Source organism: Heliangelus exortis, chromosome 1 (assembly GCF_036169615.1).
Source record: "Heliangelus exortis chromosome 1, bHelExo1.hap1, whole genome shotgun sequence".
Lineage (NCBI taxonomy): Eukaryota > Metazoa > Chordata > Aves > Apodiformes > Trochilidae > Heliangelus > Heliangelus exortis.
In genome coordinates, this window is record NC_092422.1 from 109,006,480 (window position 1) to 109,019,916 (window position 13,437).

A 13,437-nucleotide genomic window follows, 5' to 3' on the forward strand; every position below is an offset into this window, starting at 1 on the left:
GTTTTGCACTTGAGTGGAACAGCAGTAGAATAATATTGATGAAATTAAAAGGTGCCTAAGAGCTTATCTGGAACTGGAAGCAAAGCTTTGCTTATCTGTTCTTGCCTAAGAGTGGGGTTGGTACTTATAGGAATGATAGCAAGAGGAGATAGGTCATTGTTTTATCTATGTCATTACCATAAACTCTCATGCCTGATACCATGTAAGTTTTATGAGGGCAACAGCTCCAGAGTCAAGAAAGAGGAAAAAAACCCCACAACTTTCTGTATAATTTTGATATTCCTATCACACTTGATTCCAACACCTTCCTTTTCTCTCAGTGAGAGAGAAACACTCCAGTTTCTGCTTTTATATTACACTAATAAAGACACCTTCAACTGCTATAAATGACAATAGTTTCACTGTCTAGAGCAGAGATACATTTAAACTGCATGAAGACCCGATCCATCACACATTTATATATGATGGAAGCAGCACTGTTAACTGAAACTCAAAATAAGTCTTGCAGATTGAGTGAAAAAAATTCCACATATTTTTCTCTAACTTATTCCAACCCTATGAAAAAAATGAAAACTCACAAGTTCACAAAGCCATAGCACCACACAGAAACTGAAATAGGTAAATCATGAGAGGAATTGTTGTTGTTTTTTTAAATATGGCACTGATTATTCCCTGTATCTTATTAGCATGCTCTTTCTGCCTCAAATATACAAGTCATAGAAAAGTGGATGCCTGTTTTTATTAGTCAGGTGTCACTTTGCCAACACCAGCTCCAGCACTGTCTTACAGCAGAGTATTGCACTGTCAAAAGAGGAGATAAATGGTACATGCAGAGGTGTCATCTCCACAAAAAAAGGGGCTTATGCAGTAATGGCAGTAGCTGCCAGAAACATGTTCAGGCAGCAAGTGCTGTCCCAAAAGTCACACATCTGCTTTGGGGAAAGAAAGGCACTGGAGAGACAACTTGAATCTTGTAGCATTCGAAATACCCTACCCACAGCTACTAGAACTCTCATTCCTGGAAACTCTGGGAAACGTGTGATTCAGAGTGAACACCACCACCTGTTGAAACAGAGTTGTATGCAAGTCATCTCCTACCAAAGAGCATATGCTATACTCTAGCATGAGGACAAGAAACCTGTACTGTTAGCTGAAGTAAGATGGCAGAGGTTGGCTACATTGGTGCTAGTCTAGGACCAAGGAGCAGAAGCATTCATGATGAAAGACTTCTATCAATTAATTGTGAACTTACTCTGAAAACTCCTCAACAGTTCCATTTTTAACAGTTGCATGCTATCTCAATTGCATTTCAGGTCCATGAAGAGGAGTAAGTACAATCCAAGCTGACAGATATGAGAAGATACTTGATATAATCAGGCACAACTGAAAGCAAATGTAGAAAAAAATGAGCACTTGCAGAAATAAACATCACGTGAAAAATCCAGAGACACTGTATAGTGTATTCCATTTGTTTCTTTTTGCTCCTATTTTGCCAAGCCCCAGGGATCAATAAAAGATTACATCTTGCCAAGAGCCCACTTCATTAGGTTGGAACAAATCCTAATTGGCAGATCTCTGACAAAATCAAAACCAAGGGCAAATCCAGTCATGCTCCACAGCCTCATATATTTCATGTGCAGATTGTTACAGCAAAATTAAACCTGTGCAGGAAGACAGCCCTTAAAGCTGGGATAACCCAGCTTCCATACTGCCAGTTGGTGTCTGTATGAATTTTGTTGGAGACTACAAAGTAAACCTTTTCATATGAACATTCCATTTAGAAGCTTTGACTATTACCAGCCAAAGGACTTTTGATCTGAAGCTGGATGAGAGATGGGAGTTACTGTTAGAGGCACATGTCCCATCAGGACTGTCTGTGACTCAGAACTAGGTCTTGGGCCTTTTCCACTTTTAAACAGGGAAGTTGGCTTTGCTTGAAATTAAAATACTAAATGAAGTGCAAAACATTAAGCCCTCTCCTTCCTTCATATTGAAAAAAAAAAACCAAAACACAAACAACTAGTAAAAAAACAACCAAAAAATCCCTGAAAACTTAATTTTCTTCCGTAGAAACTTTTTCGTTGTTCCAACTTGTCATGCAGAATCCACACATACAAGTGTCAATTAACTTTTTTTTTATCAATTTTGTTTTTTATTCCTGTTGCTGAGATAATCACATTTCCATGTGGTTCAAGAGGGAAGATAAGGAAATTCTTTGTTCTTTTCTGCAGCAATCTCAGTAGTATCTGTTTGTGCAGAGAGGAATTTTTTCCACTATATCAATGTGTTCATAAGATCCCTCCTCTGTTTCTAGACAAAACATAAATATGGGTAAGAGCTACTGATGTGTAAAATTAATCCTCTAGTGGGAACAGAACAAGACATTAATTATAAAGATAAGTCATTATTTTCCATTTTAGCATTAGCTAAGTACGATAAACAGAATCATAGCAAGTTAGGGGTTGGAAGGAACCTCATTGAATCCAACCCCCTCAGCCAGAGCAGGACCACCTATAGCAGGTCACACAGGAATGCAGCCAGGGGGGTTTTGAATGTCTCCAGGGTTGGAGACAACCACAGCCTCCCTGGGCAGCCCGTGCCAGTGCTCTGTCACCCTCACAGTGAAAACATTCTTCCTAGTATTTATACAGAACCATCTATGCTCCAGTTTATAACCACTGCCCTTTTCCTGTTGTCAGAGAAAAACACCCTTATATATGTATAAACATTTATAAGGTCCCTCCTCATTCTCCTCTCCTCCAAGCTGCAGAGCCCCAGCTCCCTCAGCCTTTCCTCATAAGGGAGATGTTCCACTCCCTTCATCATCTTGGTCACTCTGTGCTGGATTCTTTCAAGCAGTTCCCTGTCCTTCTGGAACTGAGGGGCCCAGAACTGGACACAATATTCCAGATGTGGCCTCACCAGGGCAGAGTAGAGGGGGAGGAGAACCTCTCTCAACTCTCTAACCACCCCCCTTCTAATGCACCCCAGGATGCCATTTGCCTTCTTGGCTACAAGGACACATTGCTGGCTCATGGCCATCCTTCTGTCCAGTAAAATGCCCAGGTCCCTTTTCTCTGCACTGCTCTCTCACAGCTCAGTCCCCAGCCTATACTGGTACCTGGGGTTGCTCTTTCCCAGATGCAAGACTTCACTCTTGACCTTGTTGTAATTCATTAAATTTCTCCCTGCCCAACTCTCCAGGTCCCTCTGAATGGCAGCACAGCCTTCTGGGGTGTCAGCCACGCCTCCCAGTTTTGTGTCATCAGCAAAGCTGCTGATAATACACTCTATTCTCTCATCCAGGTCAGCCACATAACACTGCAGAAATATTACTTCCATCTACTTTCTTCCATCTAGTCCTCCATCTGTGTAACCGGAGTAACCCATGAACTGTTCCTCTGATTATGATATGTTAAAGTTTTCAGCAGGTCTCATGATAAATTAATCTAGCTTAAATTCTTTATATTAAACAGCTGCATCTCAAAAGTGTGTTACCATCTCTAAAACGTGTTAGCATCAAAATTGACTGATGTGACACATGCAAGTGAATCTCCAAGAGAAAAATGAAAAAAGAGACTGAGAATCAATCATTTCAGAGTTGTCTTTCTGGTGTGTTTCTGTCAAACCTCATGGTAAACATCATAAAATATCTCCTGAAGCTCACCAAATTCAGGCTTAAGGCTCAGGGAGTTTGAAGGTAGATCTCTCCATGGATAGGGCTGTACTGTCAGATACAGAAAGATTCACCCTAAGGACTGAGACTAAAAGTTCATTTTTTAAGGATACTCACCACAAGTGCAGAGGAAGGACACAGAATACTGTAGGACTGAACCAGCCTATTACACATGTACAATAATAGAATGCATCTGTTTCAAGATGCTGTACTCTAGTAAATAGGAGAGATGTGTGATAAGATCAGGAACCATATGGGTATAAAAGTCTCCTAAAAAAAAGCAGCTAGTAGAATTTTTTCACTGAAGTTTTGGTGAGCATTGACATTGGATATAATTGAAATAGTAATTTGAGCCTTAATGAAGAGCAGCATGTGCATTTTTTGAGGGACTTCATGGCTTGCTTTGGTCTCAAACACAACTGACAGCAAGTTAACCAGTGTGATTGTTTTTAAAGCATAGGAAGTATTTGGTTGCAGCAATGTTAACATGATGTCCCCTTGACCAGATGCTCTCCTGTGGTCTATAAAAAGATGAAAAAGTTGGTTACCCTTCACAAAATATTATTGCAGGAATGTGCCAAAGAGAGCCTTCTAGACATAGAGAACAGCAAGAATGAGGACAATTTATTTATGCTGACACTTACCATCCTACATTTTCAGTCTTTTTTGTATGTCCATGAAAATAAAATTTCTGTTTTGTTCAAACATTCAAGATTTAGATTTAAGTTTAATAGTACATTAAAAAATAAATCCCCTAATCATTGTGTGTACCTTGAAGTAGATGATCTAGATACAGATAATTGCTACCAGCACCACTGCAATGATAACTCCTCTCCAAATTTTCCAGACATTACTGGAATTTTCTTTAAAAATACAAATTCCAGTAAGTTTAACAGAAGTTCTTTCTATCACAAATTAAAGTTCATTATTGTTCAATAAGTATACTGAAGCTATAATTTTTCTCTTATTTATAATCTAAGAGCTGTGACTTAGGAAGGATATGTTTCTTTTTAATATTAGTGATACAACAGTGTTCAAGTTACTTGACCAGTCCTCTAGGACTTGAAAGTGATACTTTAATGACTTAAATGTGAATGGCTTTAAGCAGATTATTTTACTTAATTGTGCTCATATAAATTATGTAATGTGATTTGACAACTTCTTAATGCGAATCCCATTTTAAAACACTCAACTGCCCAGAATGGTAAACACTGCCTCCAGGTCCAGTGCTCAGTGTCATTAACAGTACTGCTGCTGTCCAGTAGAACAACACTAAGTGTTAGCCAGCCTGGACCACAGACTTCAGTATTTCTTCTGCAAAATTACTGCAAGTTTCATCTAAAACTTTTCCCAACTTCATGATGCAACCGTCCAGGCAGGAGCAAGAAACAGTAGTTCCTCAGGTGAGTCATAATCCTCAGGAGATAAGAAAGAGCCTGTCTAGCAGAAACCTCTCCATGGTCATGTGTCTTGCTACTGCAGCCAGTTTCAACAGCATGAGAACACTCAGCTGTGAAGCCTCATTCCTTTAAGTATGGTTCTTCTACTTCAAGATCCATGAACACTGTCTCCTAAAGACTTTGAAATATCCTACACTCCTCTTGGAGAGTCCTTATGGATGTCTAGTAAACAGCTCAAAACTGAGAACTGCCAAAACCAGAGCATTTAATCTAGTTATTGGCTTTAGCTTGGCTGTGTGCCCACATGCAGACCTATGTTCACATCTTGTCAGTTCCTTTGGTAGAACTTCTTTAAGCTGCAACCAGTCTTTACACAGGAGAAAGCCTACAAAATGAATGCACATTCACCTTTCTTTCCCCCTTAAATGTTGCCTTTTCAGTGCACTTGGAAATCTTTCTGATGGTTGAGCAGCTGCTGCATTATGACCATTATCCAACATACTGATCTAGCTCATGCCCTTACATCCTATGGTTTCTATCTGCTTATCTGCTTTCAGCCTGTGTTGCCACAAAGATCATCTCTTGGGTAAGAGTCTGTTCTGCATCATATGTTTCTGGTCCACGAGCAGGAAAATTCTGTGAGCAGCACAGTAATTTAGCCATTGAAGAGAGGATCTATATCACCTATGACTACTGTAAGATCCATCTGCAGAGATGAGCAAGAGAAAGGCATTTCTAGAGGAAGATCCAGATCTTATCTGGACTGGACAGGTGCATGCATCTGTCTTCAGTAAATGTACCAGGAAACTGATGGACTTGTGTGTAATTGTAACATCAGTTAAGCCTGTAACTCCTTGGAGATTTTCAATGGTCTCCAGAGACCCAATATTAGGTTTAGAGGATAAGAAAGATCGTGTTGGAACCTCAGCTGAAAGGAAGTGTTCACCTGACCTAATAGTTTTCTTCAAACTAACTCCCCTCCTTCAGATTGCATATAGCTACTGCACAACACACTACACTAAGTTTTCAGACAGAAACTAAGCTATCATGGGGGAGGGGTGAGAAAGGAAGATGAAAATACCTAGTCATTATCACTTCTTGTAGCCCCTTTTCTGCTATATTACCTCCATTTTTATGTCCTACTACTGGGTTATTTAAACTGCTCTTTTCTTTAAAAAAACACAAAAAACCAAAGCAACCCCCAAAGCACACACTAAACCCCCCCCCCCCCAAAAAAAAACCAAAACCAAACACAAGCAAACAAACAAGCTGACAAAATAAACAAAACCAAAACAACAAAACCCAAAATACAACCTATCAAAACCAAACGAGGTGCCCTATACTAGCTTTCAGCCTTTTAGATGATGGCACTTAGTTGCAAAAAATGCCTGTGTGCTACTGTTTGAGAGCTTTTTAGTCCCTCCTTTGGACTGAGATTTAAGAAAGCTGCATCCCAAACAGTGTAATATTTTTGAACAAATTTGTAGTTTGTTTGCACTGTAATTTTAGAAAGTTGGAGTAAATGTTTTTAACCAGAGTTTTAAATAGAAAAGTTAATCTCCCTGGAGCTGGAAACAATGAAGTAACTGTAACAAAGTCTTCCCAGATGGAAATTTACTACAGCTCATAAAATCACAGGCATCTATATAAACATACATATCTCCAGGTCTAAAAATGCCTGCTGTGTAGTATTAAAGCTTTAAAATAACAGTTGCGCACTCTCCTCAACAAGGTTTCCTCTGCAGGCACATTTATACCACATCTTTGGGCTCTTCATCTCCCTGCTATCTTCAGAATGTTTTTAAATGCTATTAGCAGAGCATTTAGGACATGATTTTGAGAGTCTTCCCTGTCCCCACAGCTCTGAGGCTGTCAGTAGCAACTGAGGGCAGCCACCAATTTTGAGACGTTTTCCACAACAAGCTGATGACTGGAAAAAAGAACCTTCATATTTTTAAATAAATACATTTTAGGTAACATTACTTTCCAGGGACATTAATAAAATATATCTCCTGCCCATCTATACTAATTATACAAGATTACTTTTCTCAATATTTTACAGAGTCCTGATTGACCCTTTGGCTCTGGATTCCCCTCACTCATCCCCATCATCCAAAATGGAACGAGTGGCAACTTACCAACTTGCAAAGTTCTCACAGTAAGTTTTGTTTAGTGAGGTGTTGTAATATTACACAGATATTCTCCACTGTCATTTGCAGTAAGATCCCATATCATCAGTGAAAAGTTGCTTTCATTTATCTGGACTTGAGGCTGGTGAGATGTACCAGTGAAGGACTGACTGAGGTCACTGCATTTTTGGTTAATGTCCACACAACGCAGAAAACTTCAGCTTTTGCAGTGTTACTGCTATATTCACAAGGAATTGCAGTGCTACTTCCTTCCATGTTAGACAATTGGTCTGAAACAGATAAAGGAAGAACCATCAGCATTTTTTTAAAATACTATGAAGATTATTTAGACATTTTCTGAATTTTTCTGAAGTCTGATAACAGAAGAACATCTTCTACGGTTCTGATATCATATGCAAACATCACAGTATGCTTCTAAAAGCATCTCAAAATTTTAAAAACATTTCTATCAAACAAAAAATAAATAAACCTAATTGTTATTATCCATACTTACAAGCTTATAGTTATCAGCTTATACTTAAAAAATATTTTGTATTAATTTCCCTATTTCTTCTCTAATTGGAGGGCTCATCAATAAAGTGATTCAGCCTTGTCTAAGTGTAAAGTAGCATGAAATTCTGTACGGTGGGAGCAGGGAGAAAATTCCAACTCATCAAATACTTGCATGTTCAAAGCAAAAGTGTAAAGCTGTTGCAACACAATTTAATTAAAGGAATAAAAATATTGTATTTAGTGGAAATAACTTTTGGTTATATTGGACTTAAGTACGTACCTGTCTGGAACATTTACAACCAATAGCCTTAGGGAAAAAAAAAGGAGGTAGGACAAATTAATATATAGCACAACAACCAATTTGACAGAGGCCTGTGTTGCATAGGCAGGAAAAGATGAGGCTGTGGTGACTGGCAGTCTGCTGGAGAGGAAACCAATACATTATTTTGACATAATATAACAACACTTGGTTTCTGTGCGTGGACCTGAATTAACAGAGGTGTAGGGCTGAAAACAGCCAATACAAAACAAATTGGTATTCTGCAGTGCTATTATATAAAGAAAAAGAAAGAAGTATGTTTTAAAAATCTTTCAGTGAGCATATAGATGGAAGGAGGGAAATGCAAACAGAAGTACAATGAAATGTACCTTTTTCTCTTGTGGATCAGAAGGACAGATTAACAAAATGGACACTAAAAATGCCCTTGTTACCTACTATGATACCACACTTGAAACCTTCCGTAGTTCTAAGCTATTGTGTTTAACTGAAAACTGCACTCTTGTTCTGAAGCATACACAGTGGCTTAGGAACTGTGTGTGCCTGGATATCCTTCAGAGGGAAATCAGAGTGATGGAAGCAGTCATGCATATCTCACAGGGGATTTGCTCTTGCATCGCTCTTGTTTCAGTTAAAAAATATTTCCTAAGAAACAGGAGAGATTGAAAAGTACCAGTTACTTACTTAAACTCAATTTTCAGTGAAATTCAGCAGAAGGACAAAATGGAGAGTTGAAATTTCGTAGCTCTGTTTTTCTGACTAACAAAATGAGCTGCTGTTTGCTCAAATGCAAGCTATGCTTCCTGCTCTCTACTCCCATGCACCCCGAACACAGAACCCAAGTACTTAAGAATGCACTTGAAGATAAGTACAAAGAAAGGATTAAGCAGTACTGAAAAAAACTTGCAAAATATGGATAATGGGTAAGGAGCATTCATTCCTACCTTGCATCTTGCATTCAGCAAACCATGCTTCATGATGGAGATCAGTATGACAGTAGTAAGGATCAGTTGTGTTTTTAATCTTCTGTTCACTTCTAACGGAACAGAGAACTCCATTCCTGGATATCTCCTGATCTGTTTCTTGGGTGGATGTATTGCCTTGAATCCAAGCTGTATGTGGTGCCAGGTAAGTGAGAGACATAATATTCCATCCCATATACGTCATACTCAGTATAAATTTGAGGGATCACGAGGGCCAAGCCATGCTTCCAGCTTCTGGCTGCCTGCCCTTCCTGCTTTTTCCTGCTTCCCTTCCTTCACCCGGCATCCTGGGAGGATCCCATCCGTTCCTCTGCCTGTGGTCCTGATCCGTGCCAGCCCATATCTGTGTGTTCCTGCCTCCAGTTCCCGACCGCTGCCGACTCCAGGAGTCCAGCCTGGACTTTCCCAGGGCTGCCCTGCAGCCTCGGTGGTGACGTGAGAGTTACTGGGGGAAAAGGGGGGACGAATGTGGTATCCATTTCCCTGTATATTTGTATATATTTAGTAATTTTTCTCATTTATCATTACTGCTTCATTAAAGTTGTGTAGTTTAGTTTCCAACCCATAAGTCTCTCTCCCTTATTCTCTCTCCTTTCTTTATCAGGGAGGAGAGAGAGATTAATAGAGAGCGTCTGTTACTCGGTTTAATTGCCGGGCCAGCGTTAAACTGTGACAGTAGTAAACGTGCATGTTTCTGTCCCCTTTCTTCCAGTGAACTACTTCATCATCCCCAGGTGGGAAAAGACAAGGAAGGATGCAATCCTTGGAAAACAGCCCAGTCATGGTTTCCTGTTCTGTAAAACCTAAAGCCTGTGAGTACAAACGAGTAAGTTAAATCTAGTCTAAAAGAGTATTTCTGCCCTTCCTTATCCCTGACAAAAAAAATGCTCTGGCAGGCATCATACTCTTACCAAGCATGCCAATGGCACTTTCAAGACTTCTGTAAAGAATCTCTGGGACAGCACAGCTTAATTCAGTTTAATCAATATTATAATGTAGAGCTCTCATCTTTGAGCTTGTAATCAGGTTAAGCAGATACCCTGGGTAAGTACCTACATACTCAAATCGACACACCTTAGCACCTAAATGCATTTTGAATGCGTTTCCAAAAGCACCACCTTCAGCCTCAAAACCTTTTGGGCTGCAGTTTGCTACTCACTCAGAAGTTCATAGTGCCATGTTGCAATGACCCAGGTTACCAATAGCCTCACATAGTGCCAACCAGTTGTACCACCACAGCAAAAAAATTATGTGGTGATGCAGCTGGCAGTAAGGACACAACTTCTTAAACATCTTCGCCACCACAGATGGTGCCAGGGAGCTCTGTCCTGGTCCCAGAGGTAATTAAGGTGTGGAGTCCTCAAAACGAATTCACACAAGTGGTAGCATCTGACTGTTATTAACATTCAATTTATGCCTTGCTGGCATAAAAGAAAAATTTAAATGAAACTTTTAAATACTGACTGCATTAACAGCATCACCATATGGGCCTTCTCACCCAGGGTCAGACAACCTGTTAGCAAGTGTCCAGCTGCAGACGTCTTCTTAGAAATTTTGGTGCCCTCCCCAGTTCACCTGGCAGGGCAATCCAGATGGCTTTTCCTGAGCCTTCTACATGCAGATTCAATGTACTTGAAACCATTTTCAACATGAACTGACAACTACTGCCTCCTGAGCAGTCACACAACGTGTTCCACCAGCCAAGCTGTAGGACAGAAATGCAGGCAGGTAACCATTTGGACACTCACCGTGCTTGATGATCATGAAGCAGTCATCATTTGTTTCAGCAGTGTTTTACATTACCCCAAACAGGTTCTTTACCATTAATAAACAGTGTTTTAATTAATTCTCCCCTATTAAAAATAAGTAGTACTTGTCTTTAGTATTTTTCAAAGGCAATTTTTAAAAATGGTATTTTCTGTCCCTTCATGTCTTCTCTGGCTCATAATTGACTCATGTCAAACACACAGCATAAGAGGGGAGAAAACCTGTTTAAATGCAGATAAGAGATATACTCTAATCACTTCCTTTGTACAGCTTATTAAGGACTGTAGGCCTTTGTATCATATTTTTTTGATTGCAGCACCTTTGGCCTAGGTTTTCAGCCTTAAGGTCAGTATGTAATACTATACATTTCATAATAGTTGAGGCCCTCTCGTTACCATGCCATCCTTTACAGCTTCATACTTTGTTTGCTTTTAACAAATAGAAAGTAATACCCTTCATGTTCTCACAGAACTAGTGAACATTAATCTTCACTATTCATGAACAGGAAACAGGAAAAATGGTCAAGTGCCACTTCCAAAAGAAAAAAAGACATCGCTTGTCAAACAAGATTTTTCTACTCCTTAAAATGTATTTCTGATTACTGCAGCATTTGACTTTTTGAGGTGGGAAACTGGCCTCAATTTCCAAATACTGCAGATATAAAGAACTTTTCACCCGATCAAAAGGGCATCAACTGAACTTCAAACGTGTGCATGGAAGTCTGGGGTAGGAATGCAAAAGAGGAGGAGGTTCATCATATCTTCTGGTTTGTCAGTTAGTGACAATGAACTAAAAGCTCTTGCACACAACAAAAAAAAAAATAATATTATTGTAATTGATAGACTGCACTCTTCCTCCACCCAGACACACTATTCTGAAATACACCATCCTGCACTGGGGAAATCAGCTCATAAATAGCTTGAAAAGAGCCTAACAAGCTTTCTCCTAGTTCCTTTCTCCTTACCCAAAAGGCATCTACTTGTCAGGCACCTTAAGCCAGGCACCCCTCCTGACTTAAACAGGGCATAACTTGTAACCAGGCTTGCTAGCCAGTTCTTTTAATACTAATGAGTAATTTTGACTGCTGTATGTCACTGTATTTGTGGTGGATGTGAATTTATGTACCAAGGATTCTTGTATGTTATTTCTTTTGCAAAGCTAGTGTGATTATTTCATGTCTTTTCACTTTTCTATTAGGTAAAAAAAAAAAAAAAAAAACAACAGCAGAAAGGCATCAAAATATTAAACCTGAGACACAGATGATGCTAGACTGAAACAAAGACAGGATACTGGCAATTGCTGCTAATGTGGATCAAAAATACATATCTGCTTCTTTTACCCCTTGCCTTGGCTAGTGGTATACATCATGTTTTATTGGATTTTTGGTCGTTTGTCCATCATTTCCAACTTGATTGATACAATATATTGTGCTTGTTTGAATTTCAGAAACTGCAATCAGTGCTAAATTTCCCTTAGTAAGTGATCTGCCAGGTTTAATAGATAGCCTGTGCAGCTTGGCAGTAATGCTCTGAGATTAATATGGTTCCAACAGTACCTCCGGGATGCCCTCGAGAGTTGTGTCAAGTAATGAAGCACAGGCTGCCTCTCATCTTCCAGCTGTACTCTGTAACACTGTACTAAAATTCAGAACTAGCTAACTGAAAAATGTTCACGTTCAGCACAAACCTTAGCTTTGGATCTTCCCAACAAAGCATGCTAAGAAAAACATTTTTTGGTCTGTAGAAAAACCTGAGGAGTGCAGGGTCTGGCCAGTCTTTTCAGAAGGTCTTTGGTCTTACTGGGATAAGATATTTGCTGATAAAGTCACACTGCAAAGTACTGAATACACATGGTTTTCCTCTTTGTTACAGAGCTAAATGACACAAACCAAGAAATCACACCCCAAGGCTTTGTAGTGAAGTACAGAATTATTTATACTGACAGCATACAACTAGAATTCAGATCACAGTAGTCATGTCAGTTACCAGTGCTGTAATTTTCAGGAGGCTTATTCCACACAGAACTGCCACTGGGTCAGCTGGGTAGCTCAGAATTTCTGAGGGCAAGGCACTAAAATGCATCTTTCAAGACATCCAGTGCAGTCAAGCTTTAGTAATGCTTTAGCCATTATAGGAAATTAATATCAAAGGGCACATGCTTTCTTTTTCTTCTAGTAGTAAATGACCAAACCATGTGTCCTACATACTGCATCACCTTTAAACTTTGCATTCAGTCTGAACCCTGACCAGAACTCTCCCCTGGCACACAAGCACTGAGATTGATTGAACTTTCCTCTGTGACCCATTTTGAGAGCAACCATGCATACTGTAATATTCTCCGAGCCCTGCCAAGCAAATGTTTTTCCTTTTAATAAAAAGGATTCTGATTAATTCCTTCCCAAGGTAACTTAACAACAGCACATTTTAAGCATACACACGTTTATGAGGACTGGAAATGCATAAGGATTTCAAGTTCTACCAACAAGCATACAAGAAAACCAAATGTGTACAGTCCTAGAAAACCCATGTCAGTCACATACTGCTAAAATCTCATACTGGCCACAAAGACACCAGCTTCCCAGAATTTCCCCACTGAGCCTTCAAGGGGTATTTTCTACAGTAGAGGAATTAGTTCTGTCTCCCTCCTGTGAAATCCTTTGACTTAAATGCTATCTCCACGCTTCAGTGTTGAG

At 39.5% G+C, this 13,437-nt stretch overlaps 2 protein-coding genes across 2 annotated transcripts in view; one reads left to right on the forward strand and one right to left on the reverse strand.

Moving 5' to 3' along the window:
• Window positions 1-1,444, forward strand: part of MYH15 (myosin heavy chain 15) — a 46,704-nt gene extending 45,260 nt beyond the window's left edge. The window contains exon 43 of the mRNA XM_071757610.1: window positions 1,314-1,444. Coding sequence (XP_071613711.1) covers window positions 1,314-1,331 — 18 coding nt within the window. The 3' untranslated portion in view covers window positions 1,332-1,444. The remainder of the gene's footprint in view (window positions 1-1,313) is intronic.
• Window positions 1,445-6,433: 4,989 nt separating this feature from the next.
• HHLA2 (HHLA2 member of B7 family) lies at window positions 6,434-9,162 on the reverse strand. Its single transcript, XM_071736148.1, is given in 4 exon segments — window positions 6,434-6,573; window positions 7,215-7,373; window positions 7,376-7,495; window positions 8,940-9,162. Coding segments are annotated over 4 exon segments (642 nt in total).
• Window positions 9,163-13,437: the final 4,275 nt, after the last annotated feature.